Source organism: Equus asinus, chromosome 11, assembly GCF_041296235.1.
Source record: "Equus asinus isolate D_3611 breed Donkey chromosome 11, EquAss-T2T_v2, whole genome shotgun sequence".
Taxonomy (NCBI): Eukaryota; Metazoa; Chordata; class Mammalia; order Perissodactyla; family Equidae; genus Equus; species Equus asinus.
The window spans coordinates 23904405-23930083 of record NC_091800.1 but is presented as its reverse complement, the minus strand read 5'-3'; the positions used below and the strand labels follow the sequence as shown (position 1 = coordinate 23930083).

Here is a 25679-nt window from a genome sequence, read left to right as displayed (position 1 = left end):
CTCTTAGCTCAGTGCCTAGAACACAGGGAGGGCTCAACAAATGGGAACCACCAGGGTTTTTTATACTCCCCCCTACCCCCGAGCTTGGAGGATGCTAAGTCCGTCTCGACCCTTTTTCTGTTTTGACTGCCAGGAAGCTGAGCCTGGCAAACCTCAGAGTAGATGGCATGATGGCTACTAGCTCCTGCCACCCCATCCCAACTGCCACAAGAGTCAGTGGCCGGGGCACAGACCTGGGTACACGCCTTGCACACACATACCTCTCCCCAATTCTTCTTCCTCACCTCAGCCAGCATCAGCATTCCAAAGGAGTGAAACCAAATTGAAATAACCAACTAGGATCACTGGATCAGTGGAATCACAGGTATTTTTAGTTTTCTTTATATTTTTCTATTTCATTAAAGTATTTCTGCCATGACCAAGAGAAGCATTTACCTGACAGGAAGTTTACGAAGATTAAATGAGATAATGCTCATAAAAGGCTTCACACAGCACCTGTCGGTAAAAGCTGGCTCTCATGAAAAGGTCTAAGTAAAAGCAGTGATGTATTTTTATAGAATTTCATGATTTACAGACTACTATCATATGCTTTGTTTCATTTAGATACTCACAACTCACTTGAGGTGGATTTATTATTCCTGCCTTACAGATTAGGAAACTGAGGCTCAAAGGCATTGAAAAGATTGGACCCTGGTGATGTACTGAGTGGCAGACTGACTGAGCCAGGATTAAGTGGTGGGGCCATGACTGTTATCCAGCTCGGGGACTCACCACGAGGGGCCACAGCGCAAAACTCCTGCTCACAGGACCTCAGCTCCTGTCCCTTTGGTGGCCCTGGGCCTCACAGATAGCTCCCTGCGTGTCTCTGAGAATGAAGTCCAGCATTACCTGGCCCTTATTCCTGACCCTGGACTCCTGGTTAACTCCTGAGTCTAGAAACCAGGCATCAGTCCCTGACCCCCGCAAACCCCTCTCCCTCTGTGGAACCAGGACAAGCCACAGGCCTGACAGGAGGAGAAGGGAGGCTGGTTTCCCCCATGTGACTGGCAGCACACGGAACCCCAGGGCTGGGGGTGGGGGGAAGGAGGCTGCCTCTGCCAGGCAGGCCACAGCTCACAGCTTCCCCACCTGGCTGCATGGACCAGCTGCCTGCAGCCTGCGATGAGGAGCCAGGAGACCCCACCTTACAAAGGAGCCACCTGGGAAACCGAGGGCAAAGCTTTTAAAGTATGTCTTTTTCCTTATTTGTATAATGGCTAAAATACCTCCTAGGGAAGAAGTTCTTGAATAAAAAGACCTATGTAGTAATTTGAACTCCTTGACATTGGGCGGGAGGGGTGACAAGGCGTCCATTAAAAGAGTTATTTGTCCTTTCATTCATTCATTCATTCATTCATTCATTCATTCTTTTTTCTCAGAATTGGGAATACAATTGTGAACAAGAAAAAACTTCCCCCATCCCAAAGGAGTACAGTGTCCAGAAAATCCAAAGCCAGACTACCAGCGCCCAATACAATCAGCTCACCATTATTCTCCTAAGAACTTCTGGTAGCATTTTCTTCAACGAAATGCTCCCAAATGATGGTGGCACTGCCCTGCTCCCAGGATGAGAAGCCGAGTGTACTGGAAAATGCGAAAGAACCTAAATACATACGGAGGCAAGCAATCGGTGGTGGGGGAGACCCGCTGTCCAGTCTGTGATAGGAGAAATGGGTTTTTGTAAAGGATGCCTCGTCCTACATTTTAACAGGCGTGAAGAAAAACTGGTTTGCTGTGCTTAAAACTGATAAACAGGATTTTCCACCAAAAACTTCCTTTGTTCGTAAACATGTTTTTCTCAAAAGTAGTTAGAGTTGTAAACACATTTACTCCATTACCGATTAGCATATGGCTACCTCCATCCAAGGAGGTTAACATCTGCTGTACCGCAAAGTCATAAACATGTTTTGGATGGTACAGAAAAATTACAGAGTATATGCTAAGTTGAGGCAAGTTACAAAGAACTTATACAGCCAATGATGTCATGGCTTATGTAATTTGGGGTACAACCAATATGGCGGATGTAACTGTAAACCAGTAGACCGTGAGGGGAACTCACAGTGCCCAGGCTCCCCAGTTGGCATATAGTCCCAGCTGCCAGACCACGTGAGCACCAACAACTCCCTGCCTCTTCCAGCATGTCCTGAGAAGGTTAAGGTCCACCACATGCTGACTATAAGGAACTCCTGCCTCGGGGGAAGATGGAGACCAAGACCTCTGCCAGGAGAGACCCTAGAGAAGGCGGCTGAGACTAGTGGTGGCCAAAGCCCTCAGTGAATGAGGGCTCTTGGCCAGTGCTGGGCAGGTGGGCGTGGCTTCCAGCCCCACCCTCTCTTGCTGGCCCACAAGGAAGGAAATAAAGGCCTGAACCCTGATTAGGCTAAGTGGTGTTTGTGCCGGGTGGTTCCTACGCCCTCATATCTTGAACCTGGGATCATGCTTTGATTTGAGGTGTAATTCCTCAGAATAAATCATCATCATATGCACCGCCAAGCTGAGGGGAATCTGAGGGGAGCCCACCAGGCATGAAATTCCCCCATTTCTTCAAGAGCAACCACGTTCGGGCACTGTTGGAGTGAGGCAGCTCCAAGGGGAGATGCAGTGGGCCTCTAAGGTGTGATATCTTCCCCAAGGAGCAAACTTTGTGATAGGCCCTGACCTGTCCACCCAGATCCCCCCACACTACACCCTCAGCTAAGGGGCCAGCAGGACTAAGAGACCTCCATCACCCAAGAGGCCAGCCCTCCAGCCTCCCTCGGAGGCCTCCCCAGATCTGCCTGTCTGCAGCCCAGCGCCACACCCCTCTTCCCAGCTGGCTTACTGGGTTCGGAACACTGGGGCACTGAATTGGTGCTTTTTTGTCGTTGCAGTTCACACAGACATTTTATCTATGGCTTGTGCATCCAGAAACAGTTCAGAACAGTGCTAGCGTGTGAGGTTTCTTTGCGCTGCTGGGTTCCCAGCACTCACAGACTCTCTCCTCCTCCGCTCCACTGCCAACCAACCACATCATTATCTCAACCACTATCACTATTGTGTTGAAAATAGAAATACTAAAGTTTCAAAATCTCACTCCCACACACGCCCACCTCCTCTCACCTCCTGATCTCCTGTAGGGGAATGTTCACAGAAAGAGCGTTTTGGGAAATCTGCCTCTGCTTTTGTAACATCCTCCTTATAATGTCACTTCGGGGCCTCGCTGCCATGTCTCAGCAGCAGACTCAAAGATGGGGGTTCGGCCTCCCTGGTACCCACTTGGGGCTGCTCTGAGAGCTGGCTCCCCGAGGGCAGGACATGAACCCCACACACTACAGGGCGGCTTTTCGGTGTCAGAGCTTTCACAAAATGCTTTAAACTTGTTTTAATTGTTGCTCTCTCCATCTCCCACCCCCTCCCTCTTCCCCCTCCTCTCCCTGCCAAAAAAAAATAAGTGATAATTTGCTTTAATGTACAATTTGAACATAGAATGAGAATTGATTGCGTTGAGTTATCCACGTGGCATCCTGCTCACAGGCTGTTCCCTGGAGTCCTCAGGGTCTGCCCAGGAACCACATACCCCTCTCCCCAAGCGCCAAGCCCTCCTTCTAGCAGAACTTGCCTAAAGCCGCCACTTAAAGATTTGCCAGCATCCCCGTCCTTGCTCCCAGTCACAAGCCTCCGCTCAGCTTCTTAGTGGCTCATGACTTTTTCTCAGATTGTGGCCTCCATGTGACCAGCACCAGACATTCGTGGTTGGCTTGAGCCACCAGGACGGTGTGAGAAATGAAGAGAACACAGCCGTGTGGCCTCCAGTGGAATCACAGCCACAGCAAGGGCCAGACTCAGCCCAGTGGCATCAGCTGGGAGCTCCCTCTCCGGGCTCAGCTCTCAGGGCCACCTGGGTGTGTGCATGATCCATCAGTCTCCTCAGTGCATGTTAATTGATTTGGGCAGCGTGCCCACATGGCTGTCCAGCTGTGTCATCTTGCAGCCAGCAGCGTCCTGCACTTGGTGGGTTCACCGGAGGCCATTGGAGTTTTCAGCGCTGAGCCAGAAGGTTCCTTTGAGACAGTTCACGCTACTTCAGGGATGGCAAATACACTTCCTCCCATAGTCTACTGTGGACTGAATGTTCATCCCCCTCCCCAAATTCATGTATTGAAGCCTAAATCCCCACTCTGATGGTATTAGGAGGTGGAGACTTTGGGAGGTAATTAGGTCACGAGAGTGAAGCTCTCATGAATGGTGTTAGTGCCTTTATGACAAGAGACACCAGAGGGATGCTCTCCCTTCCTCTGCTGTGTGAGGACACCAGGAGAAGGCAGCCAGCTGCAAAGCAGGAAGCGGGCTCTCACCAGACACCAGATTTGCTGGCGCCTTGATCTTGGACTTCCAGCCTCCAGAACAGTGAGAGATAAATTTCTGTCGTCTAAGCCCCCAGTCTGTGGTATTCTCTTGTAGCAGCTTGAACTGACTGAGACATGGACCAACTGTGATAAATTAGAAGTGGCCCCCTCAAGTCCCACTCTGAGAAGCCTTGTAGGTCAAGGCCAAGCTCGCAGGAAACACTGTTGTAATAAGTCAGTGATGCCCACAGCTCCATGGGTGAGGGAAAAAGGCACATGTCCTGGGCTTGCAGTTCCTGGGTTAATTTTTCCTAATAATTACACCTGCCAATTCTCACAGTGATGCTGGCTTAGAGAGGAATATAGCCTCTCCTATCTAGTTTTCCCAGCCTGAATGCTGGAGAAGAAAACATGGGATAGTCCCAGCTCTCTGTTCTGTTCTTCTTTTTCTTTTTCTTTTTTTTGCTGAGGAAGATTTGCCCTGAGCTAACATCTGTGCCAATTTTTCTCTATTTTGTATATGGGTCACCACCACAGCATGGCTGCTGACAAGTGGTGTAGGTCTAAGCCCGGGAATCGCATCCAGGCCACTGAAGTGGAGCACACCAAACTTAACCAGTAGGCCATGGGACCAGCCCCTGTTTTTCACTTTTTAAATCCAATTGTATAAAAATGGCCAAAATGCTAATTATTCAGAAATACATGAGAAAGTAACACTGAAAGCAACATATAAAGAACCAGAACATTCAAATACAATTTGGTGCCTTTTTTCTATTTTCAACCTTAGTTACTCTCTGCTTAATTTGCTCCGTTTTCAGGATTATTCTCCAGGCTAAGTAGTAATTGCTTTTAGCTTATCCCAAACCCTTATTTGGAGCCAGCTTTGAGGAAGAATTACTGTTCACACTGATTCTGGTACCAACTGGACTACAGAGCCCTGGGCTGAGCATTGGAGCTCATCAGTATGCACAAATCCATGACTTGCTCTGAGCATATGGCCCAGCATTTGGATTGTCCCCAAGCCCCTTCCATCTCTTTGCCTTAGCACTTAGTCTCTTCCTTCTAATTCATGGCACGTGGCTTCTCGCACCATATCTACACTTTAAGCTTCTCACAGCCACAAATATCACTCTTCCCAATCAGAACAAAAATAAGAGGGGGAAAAAAATCACCATTAATCCCTCTAGCATCTGCCCAGCACTGCTTCTATTCATGACATCCACCCTCCATTAGAACCTTCGAGACATGGCAACCATGTGTTGGTCAATCACCTACTTCCCTTTGACTCTTGCAAACATTTACCATTGTGCGTTCTGTAAATTTGACATAGAAAAAAAGGATGGAGAGTTGAAAAGACAAGTCACAAACTGGGAGAAAATATTTGAAAAACACATCTAATAAAGGAGTGTAACCCAAATACACAAAGAATGCTTTAAATTCAAAAATAAGAAAACAAACAGACACACTGACAACAGCAAATGCTGGTGAGGATGTGGAGCAATAGCAACTCTTATTCGTTGCTGGTGGGAATCCAAAATGGTACAGCCACTTTGGAAGACAGTTTGGCAGTTTCTTACAAAATTAAACATTCTCTTACCATACGATCCAGCATTCATGCTCCTAAGTATTTACTCAGTGCAGTTGAAAACTTATGTCCGTACAAAAACCACACACAAATTCATAAGTAACTTTATTCACAATTGCCAAAAACTAGGAGCAATCAAGATGTCCTTCAATAGGTTAATGGATAAATAAACGGTGGTGCATCCATACAATGTCCACAAAAAGACAGGGAGGAATCTGAAATGCATATTACAAAGTGAAAGAACCCAATCTGAAAAGGCTACATACTGCATGATTCCAACTGTATGACATTCTGTAAAATGTCTGGTAAAACTATAGAGACAGTGAAAAGGTCAGTGGTTGCCAGAGTTGGAGGTTGGCAATGGGGAAGGATGACTAGGTAAAGCACAGAGGATTTTTAGGGCAATGAAACTATTCCATATGTTACCATAATGGTGGATACACAATATTATACGTTTGACAAAAGCCATAGAACTTTGGGCCGGCCCAGTGGTGTAGTGATTAAGTTCACACACTCTGCTTCGGCAGCCTAGAGTTCGAAGGTTCAGATCCTGGGCACAGACCTAGCACTGCTGGTCAAGCCCCGCTATGGCGACATCCCACATAAAATACAGGAAGATGAGCACAGATGTTAGCTCAGCGACAGTACACCTCAAGCAAAAAGAGGAAGATTGGCAACAGATGTTAGCCCAGGGCCAATCTTCCTCACACAGACACAAAAAAGCCATAGAACTACACAACACATAGAATGACCCTTAATGTAAACTATGGACTTCAGATAATAATGTATCAAGTATAACAAATGTATCACAGCAATGAAACATATTAGTAATTGGGGAGCTTGGTGGGGGGGATTGTTTGATGAAGGGTTTTTTGGGAACTCTCTGTATTGCACGCTTAATTTTTCCAGAAACCTAAACCTACTTTTAAAAATAGTTGATTAATTTTCTTAAATGACAATAAAGTATAAAACACATGAATTTAATCAAGAGTACATACAAGTGCTCTTTTTTTAAACTTTAACATTTTCTTAAAATAGTCTATTATAAAAGATGATTTTAATAAATGAAAAGACATTCTATAGTCTTAGATGAGATGATTTAATATTATTAAGACATTAATTCTTTCCAGATTAATCTATATATTCCATGCCATCATAATCAAATTTTAGTTGGATTTTTGAGGTACTTAATAAACTTACTTTAATATTGACTTGGAGGGATAAAAGTCTATGGAAAGCTGAATAAACCTTTAAAAAGAATAGTAAAGAGAAGGAACTTGCCCTATAACGTAATTAGATATATTTTAAAGCCATAGTAATGAAAACAGTTTGATAAAGACAAATCAGTCAATGGAAGGTAGCGGAGATCTCAGAGACATACCCCTCTGTATATGGGGACTTAACATCCGAGAAAAGGGGCACATCAAATAAATGGGAAAGAATAAATTAAATACATCAGAATTGAGGATTTCTTTTCAGCAAAAGACATCATGATGATAGTTAATGGATAATGGGCAGAAAGGGAGAAGATATTTGCAATATCTACAATTGACAAAGGATTTATGCTATATACGGACTGCAAATCGACAAGAAAGAATCCCAACCACAATATGGAAAAATGGAGAAAGGATAGGAATAGGTAATTTCACAAGAGGAAACAAAAATAAAAAGCATACAACGAGATGCTCAGAATCGCTACCGATCATCCACATGCAAAGCAACACAAGGCAATACAGTTTTGCACCTATTACCAGAAAAATAAGCCAGCTGGGAAGTACCGAGTATTGGCGGGGATGGGCGTGTTTTGGAGTATAGATGAACGTTGATCTTCCAGAACTTAGTCTGCAGCCATATATCTTACGATCCCTAAATTCTCTTCCTGAGGATGTTATCCAGAAAATTCCCACACAGTCCACAAGACAGCATGTACAAAGATGTCCAAGAGCTGTTTGTTTTGGCAAGGAGTTGGAGGCAACCTGGACATTCATCGCCCGAAGAATGGATAAAGATAACGTGGTAGCTGCACCCCATGGAGAATCACCCAGCAGTTGGAAGCAAGGAATGGATGTATTCATAGCACCACATGGATGGATCTTAAAAATGCAGTGTTTATTGAGAAGCATTAGGGAACATGAAATGTAGAACATAAAATCATGTATGTAAGTCTAAAACGCATGCACACAAAACAACAATACACATTTTTCAAGAGCACATTCCTAAAAGAGACGAGGAGGGGTCTTGCGTGGGCTGGTGCAATGATATAGCATGAACTGAGAAGGGTTAGCTCAACCCTCTGCACCTGAGGTCACGACAACACTGAATGACTTATTTTTCACAAGTTAGATAAAAATTAGCTCTGAATTCAAGTCCAGTGCCCCTTGTCCAACCTTTTTCTTACAAGACATCCAAAAAGACACTTTTGGATAAAACAGCACAGATTCACATCCTAGCCATTTACATGGTGACTCTTAGAGCCCCTTCCTGTGCGAGCATGAAAGTGACCTCAATGGTGCTTTCTTCAGATAAAAGGGAGGGATTGGGGCATAATCCAAAGAACAAGCCATTTTTAGCCTTTCCTCCTTATCAGGTACCGGGCTAGGTGCTTCATAGAAGCCGTCTCATCTAAGCTTCTCAGTGAGAGGTAGGTATTATAATGCCCACTTCACAGAAGTGCTAACTAAAGCTCAGGGCAGTTCAGTGACTTACCCAAGGTCCACAGTTAGTAAGAAGCAGTGATTGAAGCCAGGCCTTTGTGCTATCTCCACTATGCCATACTGAAAGGCAGGAAGGTCTAGCTGCTCATTTTGAGTCCCTGCACTGGGCACCCAGGAAGACTTAAGGGCCAGGTTGTAGGCATCAGCTGTGGCAGCAAGAAGCCCAGAGGTGGCCCCCTCCATCTTCTCCCCCTGGAAGGATGGGTGGGCACAGTTTCCCCTGAAGGACTCGCCAGTTTCGTTGGGTTCCGCAGCACCGTGTGCTGGGGTCCCTTGCGCGCTCTCTGGCTTGGTCTAGTGGGGCCCTGCAGCTTCTTTCCTTGGTTTCCATGTCTCTATCGGTCAGTGTGCTCTCTTTCCACGGCCAACTCCTCAAGGGCAGAGACGGTGGGGACTCTCTCCACACAACCCCAGACAAGCAGCCCACACAGCAAAGAGGAGCTGTCTGTGTCTTACTTAGGTTCCAACCTAATTAAAATGCAGTGCTTCTATCTATCACATTAGTTTGGTAGTCCTCTGGGTTTGAAAGTGATTTGTTTGTGCCTGTAAGAAATCAGGTTGTGACAAATTAAAGATCATGATTAAAAAGGTGCTGCACCTCTGAGCAGTCTGTCTCCAGGTGATTCAACACAGCATCCCTGGAGAATGCAGGCAGAGTGGACGCACATTCTGAACCAATAGTCTGGGCTGGCCACCAAATGTCTTAGAGTCCCACAGGCAAGAAGGATTTCAAGAGCCCCATGGCTTCTGACAGACATCACCAAGACTGTGGCAAGGAGCACAAGCCTTGGAGTCAAGGTGGCCCTAGGTTCAAACCTGGAACTTGGGCAAGTACCTTAAGCTCATCAAGCCTTAGTTTTATCATCTGCAAAATGGGTATAATAATCCATTCCTCATAGGGTTGTTGTGAGGATTCATTGCAATTGTGAATGGAAAGTATATAACACAGTACCTGGAACAAAGTCAGTGGTCATAATGTTCCCTATTTTCTTGTTATAATTACGAATAAATACCTCCAAGAATGGAGGCTCCCTTAGCAGTGTAACCAACATCCCAGCAAGGTAGAAACAAGCATATTCATCTCTGCCTACACAGTCAGAGAACACACTGACTGACCCAGGTGCACAGCTGAGCACACCAAAGAAAATTAGCTGTAGTTCATCTTTCATTCATTCACACTTTGAAATGTTTAACCTATACAGGAAATGGTTTTGTATGTTAAGTTTCTCTAGCATATTTTATCTTGAGAATGGCTTTTAAAAGCAATTTAGAATGATCAATTCTTAGAGTTAGGAAGGAATGTTCCTAGAAGTCACATAGCCTGAACTTTTTCCAATTTGGGAATCTTTTTACAAGCATCTCCCCAACCCCACCACTGGCAAACAGTAAATCAGCTTCTGCTCAGATAATGGCAGTCACAGGGGACTCACAATATTGGGAGACAGCCTCTGGAAGTTACCATGGTCCTCCTCATGGTCGGCTCTTTTTCTTAAAACTGTCAGCACAGGGGCCAGCCCAGTGGCATAGAGGTTAAGTTCTCATGCTCCGCTTCTGTGACCCGGGGTTCTCCGAGTCGGATCCAGTGCGGACTTATGTGCCACTCATCAAGCCATGCTGTAGCATGCCCCACATACAAGATAGCTCAGGGCAAATCTTCATGATAAAAAAGAACCGTCAGCATAAACATCAAAAGTCAGCTGTCAGTGGACAAGACTCTAGGTCCCATAAGAACTGGGCTGAGGTTGCTGGTTCATTGCTACGTCCACAGGACCCAGCATAGCACCTTGGAACCTAAGAAGCAAGCAAGAGATAGTTGATGGATGGATGGATGGATGGATGGATAGATGGATGGAATGTCCTCGCTAGGAGCTATAGAATAAGCTGTATATATTTATCCTCTCATCATACTGAGCCCAAGGAATGCAATACTGCACTTAGATCTAAATTAAGGATTTGGGGAGATCTCATGTGAAACAGTTATAGAGCTGTAACCATCCTAAGACCTGTAAACTATCCCAGGCTTGAGTGTCAGCAATAAAACTCTGCTTTAAAGTGAATTACTAAAGTGACTAGTGGTCAGATGAAAAACAGTCTCATTCATTTTTAACACTAACAGGTGCCTGAGAGATAATTACTAAGAATTGAATTCATTTCCAAATGTCTTCTTCTTCTTTTTTTAAATCTTTAACAATATATAACCTTTCATCTATTTTGAACTTAATGCAACACCTAAGACCTTAACAGAAATGTATGTAATGCTGAATTGGTCACAAGGACAGACCCTTGACAGAATCTGTTTATACTTTCCCAAAACATGCATTTACTCATTAATGACATGGTCTCCTTCTCAAATTAAGTCATTGAATTTATTAACTGTGGTATCTGAGAAGAACAAGATCATTAATAGTGCTTATATTACATATAAATAAATGAGTACATTCACTTTTATTAATAATAAATAAGGCAAGTCACACTGTCCCAATCTGATTGTGCCACATCTTGCATTGCTTTCTTTCTCTTTTGCAGAATTTCATTTGCTAAAAGTTTCAAGTGCCCAATGACTGATCTATTGTTTCCTTCACAGGAGGAGGGGAGAAGCATTAGGTACCTGGTACCCAGCAAAAGCCCTAACGGCAGAGTTATCAGTGGAATTCCTCAAAGTGACAAAGGGCTAGATGAGGGGTTCCTTGCTGGTACAACCAGGTCACAAGCCTAAGAAGGCTTGACGGGTGTGGCTGGCTCCCTCCCCAAGGCCCGCTCTGTTTCCGATCAGGGCTTTGCTGCGCTCCTTCCCCTGGCTCTCTGCAGGACCTCAGGCTCCAGGAATTTGGACCGAGTGGCAGAGACATCGCCGACAGAGACGGCAATTGCCAGCTTCCTCCCTGTGCTGTCTTGTGATTCAAAGCAGATTCGGCTCCACTTTTTTAAAAGGGGAGCATGTTAATGCTGGAGACCCACAAGAACAGAATCAAGCAAGGAAACACAACAGTGCCACACGAGAGTCCGTGAGTAAGCAGCTCCTCTACAGTGAACCATGGTGGGGATTTGGTCATGGGGAGCCCAGGGGCATGAAGGTCTGATAGTTGAGTGTCCTTGTGGGAGGTTATAGCTGCTGCCAGAGTACCGGGACTGGCTCATTTCACAAATGACTCTAGGCTGAGATCTGCTTCCTCCAAACACACACACAGAAAGACACCCACACACACGCACATGCCCACCCCTAGGATGCCAAGTCATCCAAGCGCTGCATTTGTGCTTGGCTACAGGAAGGAAGAGTTGGGGAAAAGAGGATGCTTTTCCATTGTGGGCCTGTATCTGGAGTAAACACGGTTGAGTCCAGTGGGTTTACTTGTAAGCTTCTCATAGGAAGTGACTTTGCACTGGGTCTGGCTCACACCAATCCTGTATGATAGCAAAGTTAGAACACCTGGCAAACATTGCTGCAGGCTGCGTGTGTGGCAGAGTCACTGACAACACTTTTTGCTCTGCTTTTCTCTTCTTTGCATTAACTGCCAGCTAATACTCTCTCTTCCTTTGAGGGGTATGTTTTGTGGTAGGAGCTATATTTGTATAATTCTGCTCTCCGTCAAAGTGTTCTTTTTTGTAAGAATAATTCACATCACAAGAATGCTGATATTCTAGGTACAATCGGCTCATGTATCAATATTTTAATGTGCATTTATATCTCAATGTTTTATATACACTCATGGAAGACTAGGACTTGAGTCACAGGCCTGTTTCTTTCCCCATGTGTTTTCTTAAATGATTCACCGAGCTCTCTAAACCGCATCATCTCTGTATTTGAAATATAATAGCAGCTACCTGTTAAGGTTGTTGTGATGATTAACTGAGAAAATATAAAGTCCTTTTAACACAGTATATTTATTATTATTATTATTATTAACGGCAGACATGGCACAGCTATAAGCTGGCTGAATACCAAGAAAAATGAGTAGGACGTACTTGTTACATTTCTTTTCCAACATAATGGTTTCCTTCTGGTCTGACTAGGGCCTTGCCCAAGATCACACACCTGGTAAGTGACAGAAGCAGACCTAAAATCCATGTCTTCCAACTCACAGTTTGGTTTCACAGTGAGTATTTCCAATGCAGACACAACAGGATGCAGTAACGCAGCCAGGTGCAGGGTGAGCCTGGAGGTGGGTAACCAAGATGGCTGACTGAACATCTCCCTTGGCCATTCCCAGCCCCTGAACACAGAGCCAGGATGGCACAGTTCTCTGCAGGATGTGACTGCCACTCTCACCTCACCCTGCCTCTCCTCCTTCTGAACTGCAGGAACTCTTCCTGCCTCCATGGGGCCTCTCCTGTTGGCTCTCTTCCTCCTTCACTCCTGCCTCCCGGGAGGAATCAGTGATCTCCGGGAGGACCTGATGTTTCTGAAGACTGAGCACGCACTTCGCCTCTACCGGAGCGTGGCAGCAGAGAGAAGTGGAGACAACCTCGTCATTTCGCCTGTCGGCGTGTCCATCCCTCTAGAGATCCTGCAATTTGGAGCCCAAGGGAACACAGGCCGGCAGCTGGCAGAGGCCCTGGGTTACACGGTCCGTGGTAAGAGGGCTGCTTGCTCTCCTGCTCACTCTGCTGCTCACGCTCATGCTCACACTCTCTCCTACTCCTTCGCACACTCACACTCACTGTGCTCCTCACTCACACTCTCAGGCTGCCTCCGGAGGGGAGAGCTCCCAGCTACCAGGGCGGGCACACAGAGAATAATGACCACTTGGCAGGAATGTAGCAGAATGCACTTAAACTTTGGATCGTGGTTACCCTTGAGGATTTTTAAGGTCCCCTTCTAAGCTCAGGTTCCACGGCAATTTTTCAGTTTTATTTCTCAAGCTCTTTGATAGTGCTTACAAGGTGCCAGGCAGTGTTCAGAGCATCTTGCAAATATTAACTCAATTATTTGTCACAACAACACTATTGAGGTAGGTAATCATATTATCATCCCTATTTTATAGAAGAACATATAGGCACAGAGAGTTTAAGCAACATGCCCAAGTTCACACAGCTAGTATGTGGCAGAGCTGGGATTCCAGCCTAGGCTATCTGGCTCCAGAGCCTATGCTCTTAACCAACCTGCTTTCATAAATCTGTGACCTCTAGCCAGTGCCATATGTAACAACATAATGCTGTGCTTATGCATTTTAGAACAGCTCTGCCTACAGCAGTAAGAGTCCCATGAATGCCAGGTCAGCCACACCCGGCCGGGATTCAGGGTCTCTGGCTCAGTGGCTGACCTCATACCAACCCACCCACTCCACACTAACACAGACACTCACAGACGTAAGTTCTTTTTCTCTATCTTAGAATAAGATGTCAATAAAAAAGGATGGGAGTGACAGTTGTGTAAATTAATATTTTTTAGAAAGTACAGGAACTAATACCAACATGATCTTGGTGACAGCTTCCTTTGGAGCCAGAATCTTGAGTTGCAAGTAAAGGTTAGCTCTCAAGATGTCAGGCCACAAGGCACCAGCTGAGCTTCCCATCTCCCTCCATCCACACCCTGTCCCCTGGCAAAACAGTCCTCGTGGCCAACAGACAAATATGTTTTCTGTCTGAGGCTATTTGAAGACAGACGTAAATTATCGAGCTTAATTTTTCTCAGCAAGTGTATCACGGAAATGCACGTGTCCCTGGAGTTATTCTTCAGCCACATTAGATTCAGGGCAATGCAATTCATCAAGTTCTCTTGAGCTCCTGCTGCACGGGCTGGTGCCGTGCCAGGAACTCAGCCTCCAGATATATAAGGAAGCCGCTCAGTCTCATAGGAATGACGCGCATGGCAATACACTCTAACGCAGTGCAGTAAGTGAATTTCTTTGAAATAAGTTAGTACAGAGGAGGGACTGATTTACTCCACTGGCAGATCAGGAAGGTTCCCCAGAAGACATGACACCTGAGATGGGTTATGAAGAATCAATAGGAAAATGAAAGAGGGGCAAGCATTTCAGCCTTAAAACACTCACAGAATTCAGGATTGGGGGAAATGAGAAATGCAAGCGTCACTATCCTGCAGAGAAAGGGAACTGATCACAGTCAATTCTCTGTTGTCACATATAGTCGGGGTACCTGCCCAACCAAACATGATTAAGAGCGTTTCCATAGAGACCATTCAAGAATTACCAAATGTCAAGAATGCTTAACAGTCAAACTCCGTGGAACATTATCCCATCTTTTGTTTTCTTAGCCATAAACTGCCTCATTATCTCATGGAGCCATGGTTAATTATTATGAACAGGAATGTGGTGCTTACAGAGTTCTAGTTAATAGAATACCCTGTACTTTGGTTTGCCCCAAGATAGCTCAGAAAATTATGTGTGTGCTGCTTAATCCAACGGGCTAGTACCTACCACCTGCTCTGGCCCAGTCTTTCTTTTAAAAGACAATACTGACCAAAAATACTTGCAAAAAGCAGCAGCAAAGCACATCCCAGGGTCTTGGGGCATTGCTCCTGTTCAATCTACAGAAAGATCTCTCCAGGTTTGCAGTGGGCACATCAACAGTGTCTTCCCACTGAGTACCCAGCCAGTACGTGACAACCAGGAGCTTTGCCAGGACTCCCCCCTGCTGGTCATAGGAGCACAGCATGAGATTCAGAACAGACACCAGTGGTGTCTCCAAAGAGTACCCTTGTTTTCACCACATGCAACGCACGATTTCCCAATGTTCCAAGTTCTTGGGATTTCCATTGTTTTTCCAGGTAAATGAACAGAGCTCTCTCGCTTAAACAGAAGATGGAAGCTAGGAGCAGAGGCCTCACAGATGGAGGTGTCCTGGCCCTTGGGAAAGAATTCTGTTTGATGTTGCATATGGATTTCACTTTTAGAGTCATTATGTCATTTGACCCTCATAGAAACCACATACAATCGATAGGCCGCCATTAATAACTCCCATTTTACAAGTGAGACCAGAGGTTAACGATTTGGCGAGACTCAGCTCACTCAACAGGCGAGTCAGCAGAGGCAGGATTTGAGTTCCAGATTTTCTGACTCCAAATCCTGTGTTCTTTCCACACTCCCTTAGCTCCGGTCTGAGCCACTGAGCAGTTGCATGAATACATTAGGACTTTACCTTCTCTATTTTTCACCAGGACTATTCTCATTAATCTCTCAGCACAACCAGACTCTACAGACATCACCCTAAAACGTAACCCTCTTTTAATTCTCTGGCAATTAAAACATCAGCATCACCAAGATGTTTCTTGTAGTTTGAGAATTTCCTATACATTAACATTACAAAGTCCGGACCCACCAGATTCAGTGTCAGATTTGAGAAGTCCAGTTCAGCAAATGCATTAAAAAGGAAGGCGCTCTTTGCTGGTCTTGCAAAGCAGTTAGGAGGCTGGGCTGTCTGCAGCAAGACTCATGAAAATATCACTTCTCCTTCCAGCACTTTCCTCCCACTCTCTGCCCATCCCAGGGACCCTCTCCTCAAACCCTCCACACCTCCCCCACCACATTCCTGATCTCCTGCAGCCCTCATGTTTTTCCTTCCTTCTGCCTCCTTCCCTGCTCAGCATTCTGTTAGAGCCACCTAGCCCCTCTCCTGCAAGAATGATGGCTTCCTGGGGGTTGGGGGGGAGGGGGGTGGTGGGCGGGGCGGGGGGGGGGGCAGGTGGAGAGGAATTAAGCCAGCAGTGACAGGATGCTCTTTCCGGGTGTGAGGGAGGGGCAGTTTGTCATCAGTCCCTTTTGCCCCATCACGAACAGGGACCTGGGAAACTCATGACATTACATACAGCAAAATAGGAGGCTTTGGGCTTTGTGCTCCAAGAGCAAGAGGCTTTCCCAGCTTACCTGTCCTTCACCCGTCTGTGGGAAGGCAGTAAAGCACCACCTCCCACAACCCATGGCCCTGCACAAGTTTATTAATTTGTCTAAGTCCCAGCTCCCTCTCCTATAAATGGGGATCATAACAGCACTTAATTCACAGGGTTGCTGAAAGGATTAAATGTGATCGTGAATGTAGAGTGTTTAGCACAGAGTCTGTGAACACTGTCAACCTTCAGTATTTTTTATGCTAGTGATGTATATTCTGGCAGCACCCAGAAAAGCTCTTCCTGTGTGCAAACGGGCAGGGACATTTCTCAGATGGAGAAAAGATTTCTCAATTTACTCTGCTACTTTAATGTGTGTGTCTGGCTAAAGGAACACTGGTCCCAGATCAGGTGAGAGGACAGAGGGGAGAGCTCTGTGACCATTTCCCAAGGTCACAGTACACTATGGACCAGAGAAATGTCTCACTTTGTTCTTGCAGAGACAGTGAACATTCTACAAAGACACGGTTCTATAAATACATATGACCTTCCTCAGTAGAGGAAAATCTGATCATAAGTATTTTTTCATTTATTTCTTTTGTTAAAATAAAAAGCAAGCACTGGAGGTAGGCTGTAATTCATGAGATTTATGTTCTGGGTCCCTTTTTTACAGTTGCAGATTCTAAGCAGCTGCTTTGGTAGTGAAAGTTTTGTGGTCGAGTGAAATCTGTCTGCAACTGTGGTCTGCAGCCCGGTGGCGGGGGGCCCTGGCCAGGGTGTATTCTGGGTGCCCATGCCTTGTCCTACCCACCACAGAGGACTTTGGCCAGGCAAGTCGGGGATCTGCTGCTGCCTCCTGGCCTGGCCTCTGGGACATGAAGGGTGTCAGAGTGGATGGACCCCAAACCAATCAGAGATTCATCTCAACAGGAGCCCTGGAAGAGCCAGATGGGGCAAGGTGGTGCAGGAAGAGGGTACCAAGCGTGCATCTCACAGGGGAGATTCATGGAGAGCCACAGGGCTGAGCCTAAGAGGAAGGAGAGGCCCAGAGGACAAGGGGGCGGCCACATTCCAGAGCAGCCTGCGCAGGAAGGGCACCTGATGCCTGGAAATGTCCAGCTTGCAGGTGTCAGGAGCAAGGAGCTTGGGATATTCAGCTGTATCCTCATTTACCATGTGTGAGAGGCCTCACTCCGGTTACGGATGCCTAGGGGAGGATGGGAGCTGCAGCTTGTGAGTAACAGTGTGGAAAAAAATCCACTATTGATTATGGAGGGAAGGAAGCAATCTCCTGTGTAAGTAGTAAGTAAATAGAAGGTCAGCTGCCATGAAGAAGGCGGAAACTATCGACTCTCTCAATTGCTTATTATTTCCTCAACATTCTTTCAGGTTCTCGCTGACATTAATAACACGAGCTGCCTGCTGGGTCTTAGAGAGATGGGGGATGAGAAGCGTTCTTACCTGTCCTCTGTGTTTCTCAAATTGAAGGCATAGTTCTAAAGGAGGCTGCATTCAATTGTCACTCAGGCTTATGACATGCAGTCGTGGGAATGGATTTAAGGAGCTGCACAAGATATATTGACAATTCAACAACCCGGCCACCGTGCATCATTGTTACTTGTGAGGTTCCCCAAAATCGGTTGACTTCGTCAATATTCGAAGCCCCATCACCCTGCATACCAGACCTGCGGTTTTCCCAGCTTTCTCTATTCTAGCACTGGTCAACATTTTTGACTCTGAAAGTTAGGAAAGAATAGCCTCTGGGATGTTGGTAGTGTTTTTCTATTTGACTTAATCACAGCCTGATTTCTTCTAGATCTAGCATGGGTTTTTCCCCAAACTTCTAATCTGTGGATACAGGCTAATTCCTGAGTGATTTAGCTATGACTTTTCCAGATTGACTGTACATGGTGGAGGAACCCTATGAAAGAAGAGTGGGGGTGCTGAGGCCCCATTTCAATGCAATGTGCAAACAGAGTTGTGCTAACTCCCTACTCACACTCACCAATGTCAATTTATCCCAACACCTTTTTCACAGATCAAAGGGTGAAAGACTTCTTGCACGCCGTTTATGCCACACTACCCAACTCCAGCCAAGGCGCCAGGATGGAGCTGGCCTGTACCCTTTTTGTGCAGGTGGGAACGACGCTCTCCCCCTGCTTTGTGGAGCAGGTCTCCCGCTGGGCCAACAGCAGCCTGGAGCCAGCCAACCTCAGTGAGCCCATCAGCGCCATCCAGGAGGAGGAATGGGCCTCCAGGCAGACTGCAGGTAAAAGAAAACCATCCGCCTCAGTGAGGCTAAAGTCAGAGGGCTATAAAGACAGATTCCCCAGAAGCCATGAGGATGGGTACTCAGGCCACTCTCTATTGCAACAGAAGTTTGTCCTCTTGGGGGAGCCTATATTGAATGACGTCCTCTCTGCAGCAAGCAAACTGACCCTTGGCCCCCTTCTACCTCTCCCCCCCAACCCAGTCATTCACACTCACACATGCACACACCCACTCACACAGAAAGGACTCTTCAGAGCGTCCCACCTCCAGGGAGCCCTGCAGGCTTTGACCCATGCAACTGTCCCGGAAGTGAGCCCCTCCGAGCTCTGCTGTCACCTACAGTTAACCCCCCTGTGACAGCAAAATGCAGTAGGAGCCCAAAAAAGTGGTTTCTTGGGAATTTAGCTTAAGGAAATAATTCAAGAGAAGAAAAAGCTATATGATAAGATGCTCAGCCCAGTGTTATCAAAGAAAAAGATTTACAAACAACCTAACTGTCCAGCAATTAGGGATGATTCAGTGAATTACAGCACCTGTGTATGATGCGGTTGTAATTGTTATTAAAGACAATGAAAATTATCAACGTTTGCTGAGTGCTCAGTTTATTTATTTAGCACTCTTCTAACTCCTCCACGTTTATTATCCCAGTTCACCCTCACAGTAATCCTAGGAGGGAAAATCCTCATTTTGCAAACGGAGAAACTGGGACACAGAGATTGGGTCTCCCATCCAGGGACCACAGAGCCAGGATTCTAATCCAGGTAGTCTGGCTCCAGCATCTTTGATAAATACAAAGGTCACTGGAAATAGGGAGAACGTTCAAAACCCAGTGTTGTTTAAAATGCAGAACAGAAGGTGATATGAACTTTATGATTGAACCGAGAACAAAGTATGCATGGACAAGGTGTGCAGAGTTAAAATGCAAACATGAAGATCTTTATTGATAAGAAGCTTTCCTCCTCTTTCTCTCTTTCACAGTATCTTTTCAATTTATTTTAAAATGTTTTAATTCCCTGTCTCCTCTGTTTGTGCTGCCAGGGACCCAAGGCCACAGTTAGCTGCTCTCAACCCCCAGGGCAGATTGTCCTCTAAGAAAAAGGGGCAATCGGTGTGGCCCTGAAAGGCCTGGAGTCTGGGGCCAGGTTGCTTGGGTTCAAATCCTAGGTTTCTATCTTGGCCAACTGGTAAGATAGTGGCTTTGCCCCTCACAAGTACATGACCTTGCACAACCTCTCTGAGCCTTGGTGACCCCATCTGTAGAACTGGGAATAACAAAACGACTGTTGGGAGAAGTCAGTGAGGGCTTGTAAAGCCTTTAAACAGAGACCGGCACAAAGTAGGTGTTTATTAAATAAATAAAGGGCTGGGACAAAAGCTGTCCATTGAGGGGCACTCAGGCTGCTGCTCTCTCTGGTGACACATGGAATCGCAATGACCCCACCATGAAAGTTGTCTGAGCAGAGGCCCTGCCAGGAATGAGGCTTGGCAGCCAGGGCGATGGGGTGGGGATAACATCGTGCAGCATCTCCCATCAGAGCACCCAGGCCCTCCCAGGGGTCTGCCTCAGGGGTGCACACCTGATGCCTCCTGGGAAACTGCACCAGCTGGAACCTGCTGGAACCAGCAGAGCATCCCAACCTGTTCAGAAAAGAATACAAGCATGGTCTTCAGCTGCAGCTAGTTACAAACACTACAATTCCACAACTCATAGATAGCAACAAGCAGGCTACAAAGCCCACTTCAGGGACGCTTCAGCACCCTCCAGAGAATGCACAGGTGTCAGCAACACAGTCCTTCTCCACCTGCAGGTGAGGGCCCAGGTGGCTCGATGAGGGAGCGCGCACTTGCTCAGCTGGCGCTGGTGAGCACCATGTCCTTCCGAAGCACTTGGCGGCAGAGATTCTCCTCCACGGACACTCAGCTCCTTCCTTTCACCTGCGCCCAGGGCCGTGTTCTCCGGGTCCCCACGATGTACCAAATGGCCGAGGTCAACTACGGTGAGCTTCTTCCCCACAGCCGTGCTGCCTAGTGAGAGGAACACGAGGGTGAGAGGAATGCGGGCGGGGAGAGGAGGCCAGGTCTCTGCTCTCAAAGGATCAGGCTGAGTTTCTCTGTGGTTCTCTCTGCCATATGGTGGGTGTGGCGTAAGGAAAGACCAGGGAGCCGGGAGACTCAGAGGAAGGTAAGGAAGCAGATGTGAAAGAGAAACCCAATTTCATGCTTGACATTTCCCTCCTCACTTAGTAAAGGGAGGAGTTAGTGTCAAACCAAAGACGTTTGGACTAAACCCCTCCCTTGGGAGGCACCTCCATAAAATGAACACCCGCTTCACCTTTGGTGCTGAGAAAAGATGGGAAATTGAGAGTCCAGTCTAAAAGGCTCTCAGGAGCATGACCACACTGAAAGTGCTACTGGTCCTAAAATACCATTGTTCTGCCTGATGGTCACTCATCCTGGTCAGAGTGGGGGTGCACCAGCGAGCACCTGGCAGCCCCCATCCCGGCAGACTGGTGTGTGGTGTGTGTACCTCAGTGGGACCCCAGCACCCTGCCCCTACACACCTCCTTTCTCAGTCTCACCTGGCAGCCCTCGTTTGCAGGTGCAGCCCCCTCCACCTTGTAGGACTAATTAGTTTCCTATTCAGGAAAAAGCCAGTGAGACTTAAATCAGTGTTTCAGGAACTTTGGCATTTAGAAAACTTGCTAGTCATCCTGTTCTGATTCCACGCAGGACTCACAGAGTGCTCAGTGAATTTATTCATTTGTTTATTCAACCAATAATTCTTAATTGAGGTCAAGTAAGATGAGAAGAGAAGAACGTCTATTGGATAAGTAATCATCCCTTTAAGATGTATTATAGTTCTTTTTCCTAATACTTTCCTGTTGCCTCTGTGACCCAGGCTGGTTCATCTGACTGTCAGCTACATAGTGGCGGGGGGCTCTATGACACTCTTGTTCTTCTCTTAACACCCAGCGTGCAGTGCACAGTAGCTGGCACTTAATGGATGCTGAGCAAATATTTATTGAACAGATAAAGTAAGGAGTAGGAACCATGCCCCTATCTTTCCCCACTAAGCCTAAGATTTTTGCCTCAGCAGCCAGTCAGGTCTGCCATCCCACAACGCTAGGGCCAGCCTTGCTGTCCTCCCCGGGAAGGGATCTGTCTGGAGCTCCACCCGAGGCTGGAGCTGCCACAGGCCGCCAGTTCTCCCCAGCCCACCTGGATTGCTCCATATTCCTTGTCCTCCTTTCCCATCACTGGGTCCAGCCACTGCCTCTGCATTCACCAGCAAGCCTCACTCGGGCGCCCCGTCTCTGGCCATCTGTGTCTGCTGCCACCTGGACCATCATCACATGCCTCCAAAATCATGCTCTGCCCAATGGGCTGGACTTGTCCTCACCCAGCCATTGCCATTGCCCACAAGCTGCCAGGTGCCCATCCTGTGACATATTTGTTTAGGTCACTGGTTACAAATTATCAGCTCCCAGATCAAATCCAGCCTGGATTCATGCTTTGTTAGGCCTACGCAGTGTTTTAAAAATTGGGAAATTTCATTGAACGTCTGGGTTTAGAGCTTTGGTTGAAAGATAGGAAGATCTAGCACAAAGAGCCTGGGTCCCCACATGACCACACTAGGCCAGGACTGGAGTGACTGCCTCTGTAAGACAGGGTGTATTGTTCTCCCATGTGCCATCATCGCCACTGTGCCCAGCCACTGCAGGCCCTGGGACTCAAGCCTTGTTAGGGTATCTTAGAGATTGTAGGCCTTAGGATCAGAAAGGTGACCAGAGCACCCAGCAGTCTTTGGCCTCAAACTGCTTCCTGAGGGTGAGGTGGACACCTTGTTAACAAAATGCATTGTTTCCAGTTCTGTGAGCTGGTCCTTCCAGGGCCTGGCACTGTTTGGTTCCCCTAGCTCCTGGGACAAAACTAACCCCCCATCCACTGAACCTCCAGGCCAGTTCCGGGACCCAGAGGGCCATCAGGTGGGGGTACTGGAGCTGCCTTACCTGGGAAGCACAGCGAGTCTGCTCCTGGTGCTGCCCCGTGACAAAGACACCCCACTGGCCCACATTGAGCCACACCTTACAGCCAGCATCATCCACATCTGGACCTCCAGCCTGAGGAGAGCCAGGATGGACGTGTTCCTGCCCAGGTGAGCAGCTGTGTCCTCCTTACAGGTTGCTCTGCAGCCTAATCCAGCCGACCAGGCCTGGATTAGAACATAGGCGGTCTGACTCAAGTCCCTCCTTAACCACTCGGCTGACTCACCTAATGTACCCCTAGAGGTTTGGCCAAAGTGGAGCTAGCCTAGAGTTCGGGTCCATTGAGAGTCACTGCTCATTAACTCATGACACTGACTGAAAGGAACTAATTTCCTGGGGTCTTCTTAAGAGGAGATGCTCTGCCTTCACTGGGCCAGGCTGGAGCCCCCAGGCACCCACTCCAGCTTCACGCCACAGCCAGTTCTCTGGGCAGGGAAAGAAGAGCAGTCAGTTCCCTTGGAGGAATGTGCCCCAAACCTTATTATATCCTTAGAGTACACAACTGTCATTTTTCCAGAACCAAAAAGGCAAGATAGCTAATATAACTGAGCAAATAGAGATGTAATTCTGATCAGAATTAAGGCATAAAAATTCAAGACTTTAAGTCTCTGTGCTAAAGATTCTCCTTCTTTCTAAATAGAGGTGACCCCTTCTTTAAGAAAACCCAACAGGTACCAATACAAATTGTCAAAAAGTTAAATGATGGTGCTTGATTTTGCTTTTCCAAGGCAAAACCTATCTGCAAAAGTCACTACTTTACAAAAGGACTCCTCATTGAACTTCCTTAAATGATAAGTTTTTTTGGTACACTTGAAATCAGAGTGAATTTAGAATTAATCTGTAGACCAGCATTGAGCCAAGAATGTTGTCCGAGGGCTCATTTTCAGCTTGTGGCTTCTTCATGCTCCTCCCCGCTGGCCATCCTGGCCTTCTCCACTCACCAGGCTCTCAGCAGTGCTGAGCCGGAGGCCCTGGCAATGCTCCCTAAAGGAGTTAAAAATAAATTCAAGCAGTGGAATAAAAACACACAAGGAGAACCCTAGTGAGTTAAGGGCCAAGGGCTAAAGTGGGATCTGGCATAGCCAGGGCAGAAAGAGAACTCAACTCTAACATAAATCCTGTCTCTCCAAACCAAATATTTGGACCCCAAATCAAAGCACAGAGCCTGGATATTTCAACAGGTCTCTCTAGCAAGGAGCAGAAGCAACCTTAATCTTTCTGTTGCATTTGATAGAAGCTCAGAGAAGGAAGAGGAGCTTTCACTGCTAAAAGCAGAGAGAAAGTGCAACCTAGTGCAGGAATTTGCCACAGTCTTTGAGTTTAGGAGACAGATGCCGGCCTCCTCCTGGAAGACGGCCCAGGGAGGTGCCTGCTCCACTGAGGACCCTCCACTGTCACTGATTCTGCCTTTAGAACTTGCAATCCCCTGAGGAATGATCCTGAAAAACACTGGAGGACAGGGAAGGGATGGGAAGGCAGAGATGATAGTAACACAAGTAGTAAACACTTGACCTCATCCTGATAAATTTTTTTTATTTCGCTAAGACTATCAAACCTGCTGTCTCAGAAGGAGAGAAGTGTTTAGGGAAATAAGGCTATTTCACAAGCCAAATGAACCAAGTAAAAAAAACAAAAAACGAAAACCTAGCTTTAAACCCTTCAGGGAATAAATAGAGAAAGAAGCTAAAACTATTTTAGGTCTAGATTTGGGTACAAAACTTTGGACCATAGTAGACACAGGTCAGCTTTTGGGTAAGCATTTAGCTCTAGTTCCACAAATCATTCATCATTTCATATGACTTGTTCTGTAGTCAGCCTGAATTTTTCATTTAGCAAGAGCAAAACCTTGTGCATACCATGGGTAGCAACGCGAAACTTGTGTGGCAAAACATCATTAAGCAAGTAAATTCTGGATGAATTATGATGTCTAGCTTCCAAAGTAAACTTTTACTTATTTATAAAGAAATAAAATAAAAAGTATAGGGACTATTAGTCTTCTTTAGGTACATTATCATCCCAAAAGAATAATCAAGAAAATCAACGAGTGGTAACAGGGGTCACTTATATCCATAATGCCGTAATGCCCTACAAGAAAGACTAATAACGTCAAATATATACTTGTTTAATGAATAACACATTTAGTTTTTAGGTCAACAAAGTAGGAAGCTAAGCATGAGCATTTTTTTTCTAATATCAGAAGTGATATATGTATTTTTAAAGTCCACCAGATCTCTCATATCCAAAATGAGTTTTGCCCTTCCTTCAAGGAGGTGCTGATCATTGTCGTGCAGGGTTTATGCTTTTCTAAGGGTTTTTTCTTTCCTTTTTTTGGAAACTGAGCTATAATTCACATATCATAAATCCATTCTTTATTTTTCTTCTTTTTGCTGGGAAAGATTCACCCTGAGCTGACATCTATTGCCAATCTTCCTCTCTCTCCTTTTTTTCCCCCCTCCCCAAAGCCCCGGTACATGGTTGTATATTCTAGTTGTAAATTTTTCTATTTCTTCTATGTGAGCTGCCACAGCATGGCTACTGACAGATGAGTGGTGTGGTTCTGCGCCCAGGAACTGAACCTGGGCCACTGAAGCAGAGCGCGCAGATCTTTAACCATTAGGCCATCAGGGCTAGCTCGAAATCCATTCTTTTAAAGTGTACAATTTAGAGGGTTTCAGTATATTTGCAGAGTTGTATGAACATCACCACTATCTAATTTCAGAACATTTTCATCACTTCAAAAAGAAACTCCATACTCATTAGCAGTCACTTGCATTCCCCCTCCCCCCAGAAAGTGTTTTGGCACTTTTCCACTTTTTGACTACTACAAACATTTTTGTGTGGATATATGTTTTCAATTATCTTGGGTATATACCTAGGAATGGAATTATTGGGTCATGTGTTAACTCTGTGTTTTAC

At 46.2% G+C, this 25679-nt stretch overlaps 1 protein-coding gene across 1 annotated transcript in view; it reads left to right on the top strand.

Annotated features, from left to right (window-relative positions):
- The first annotated feature begins 12813 nt into the window (after positions 1 to 12813).
- SERPINE3 (serpin family E member 3) overlaps positions 12814 to 25679 on the top strand; it is a 30906-nt gene continuing 18040 nt past the window's right edge. Inside the window, exons 1-4 of the mRNA XM_014851405.3 lie at positions 12814 to 13235; positions 18485 to 18715; positions 20526 to 20714; positions 22675 to 22873. Coding sequence (XP_014706891.3) covers positions 12980 to 13235; positions 18485 to 18715; positions 20526 to 20714; positions 22675 to 22873 — 875 coding nt within the window. The 5' untranslated portion in view covers positions 12814 to 12979. The remainder of the gene's footprint in view (positions 13236 to 18484; positions 18716 to 20525; positions 20715 to 22674; positions 22874 to 25679) is intronic.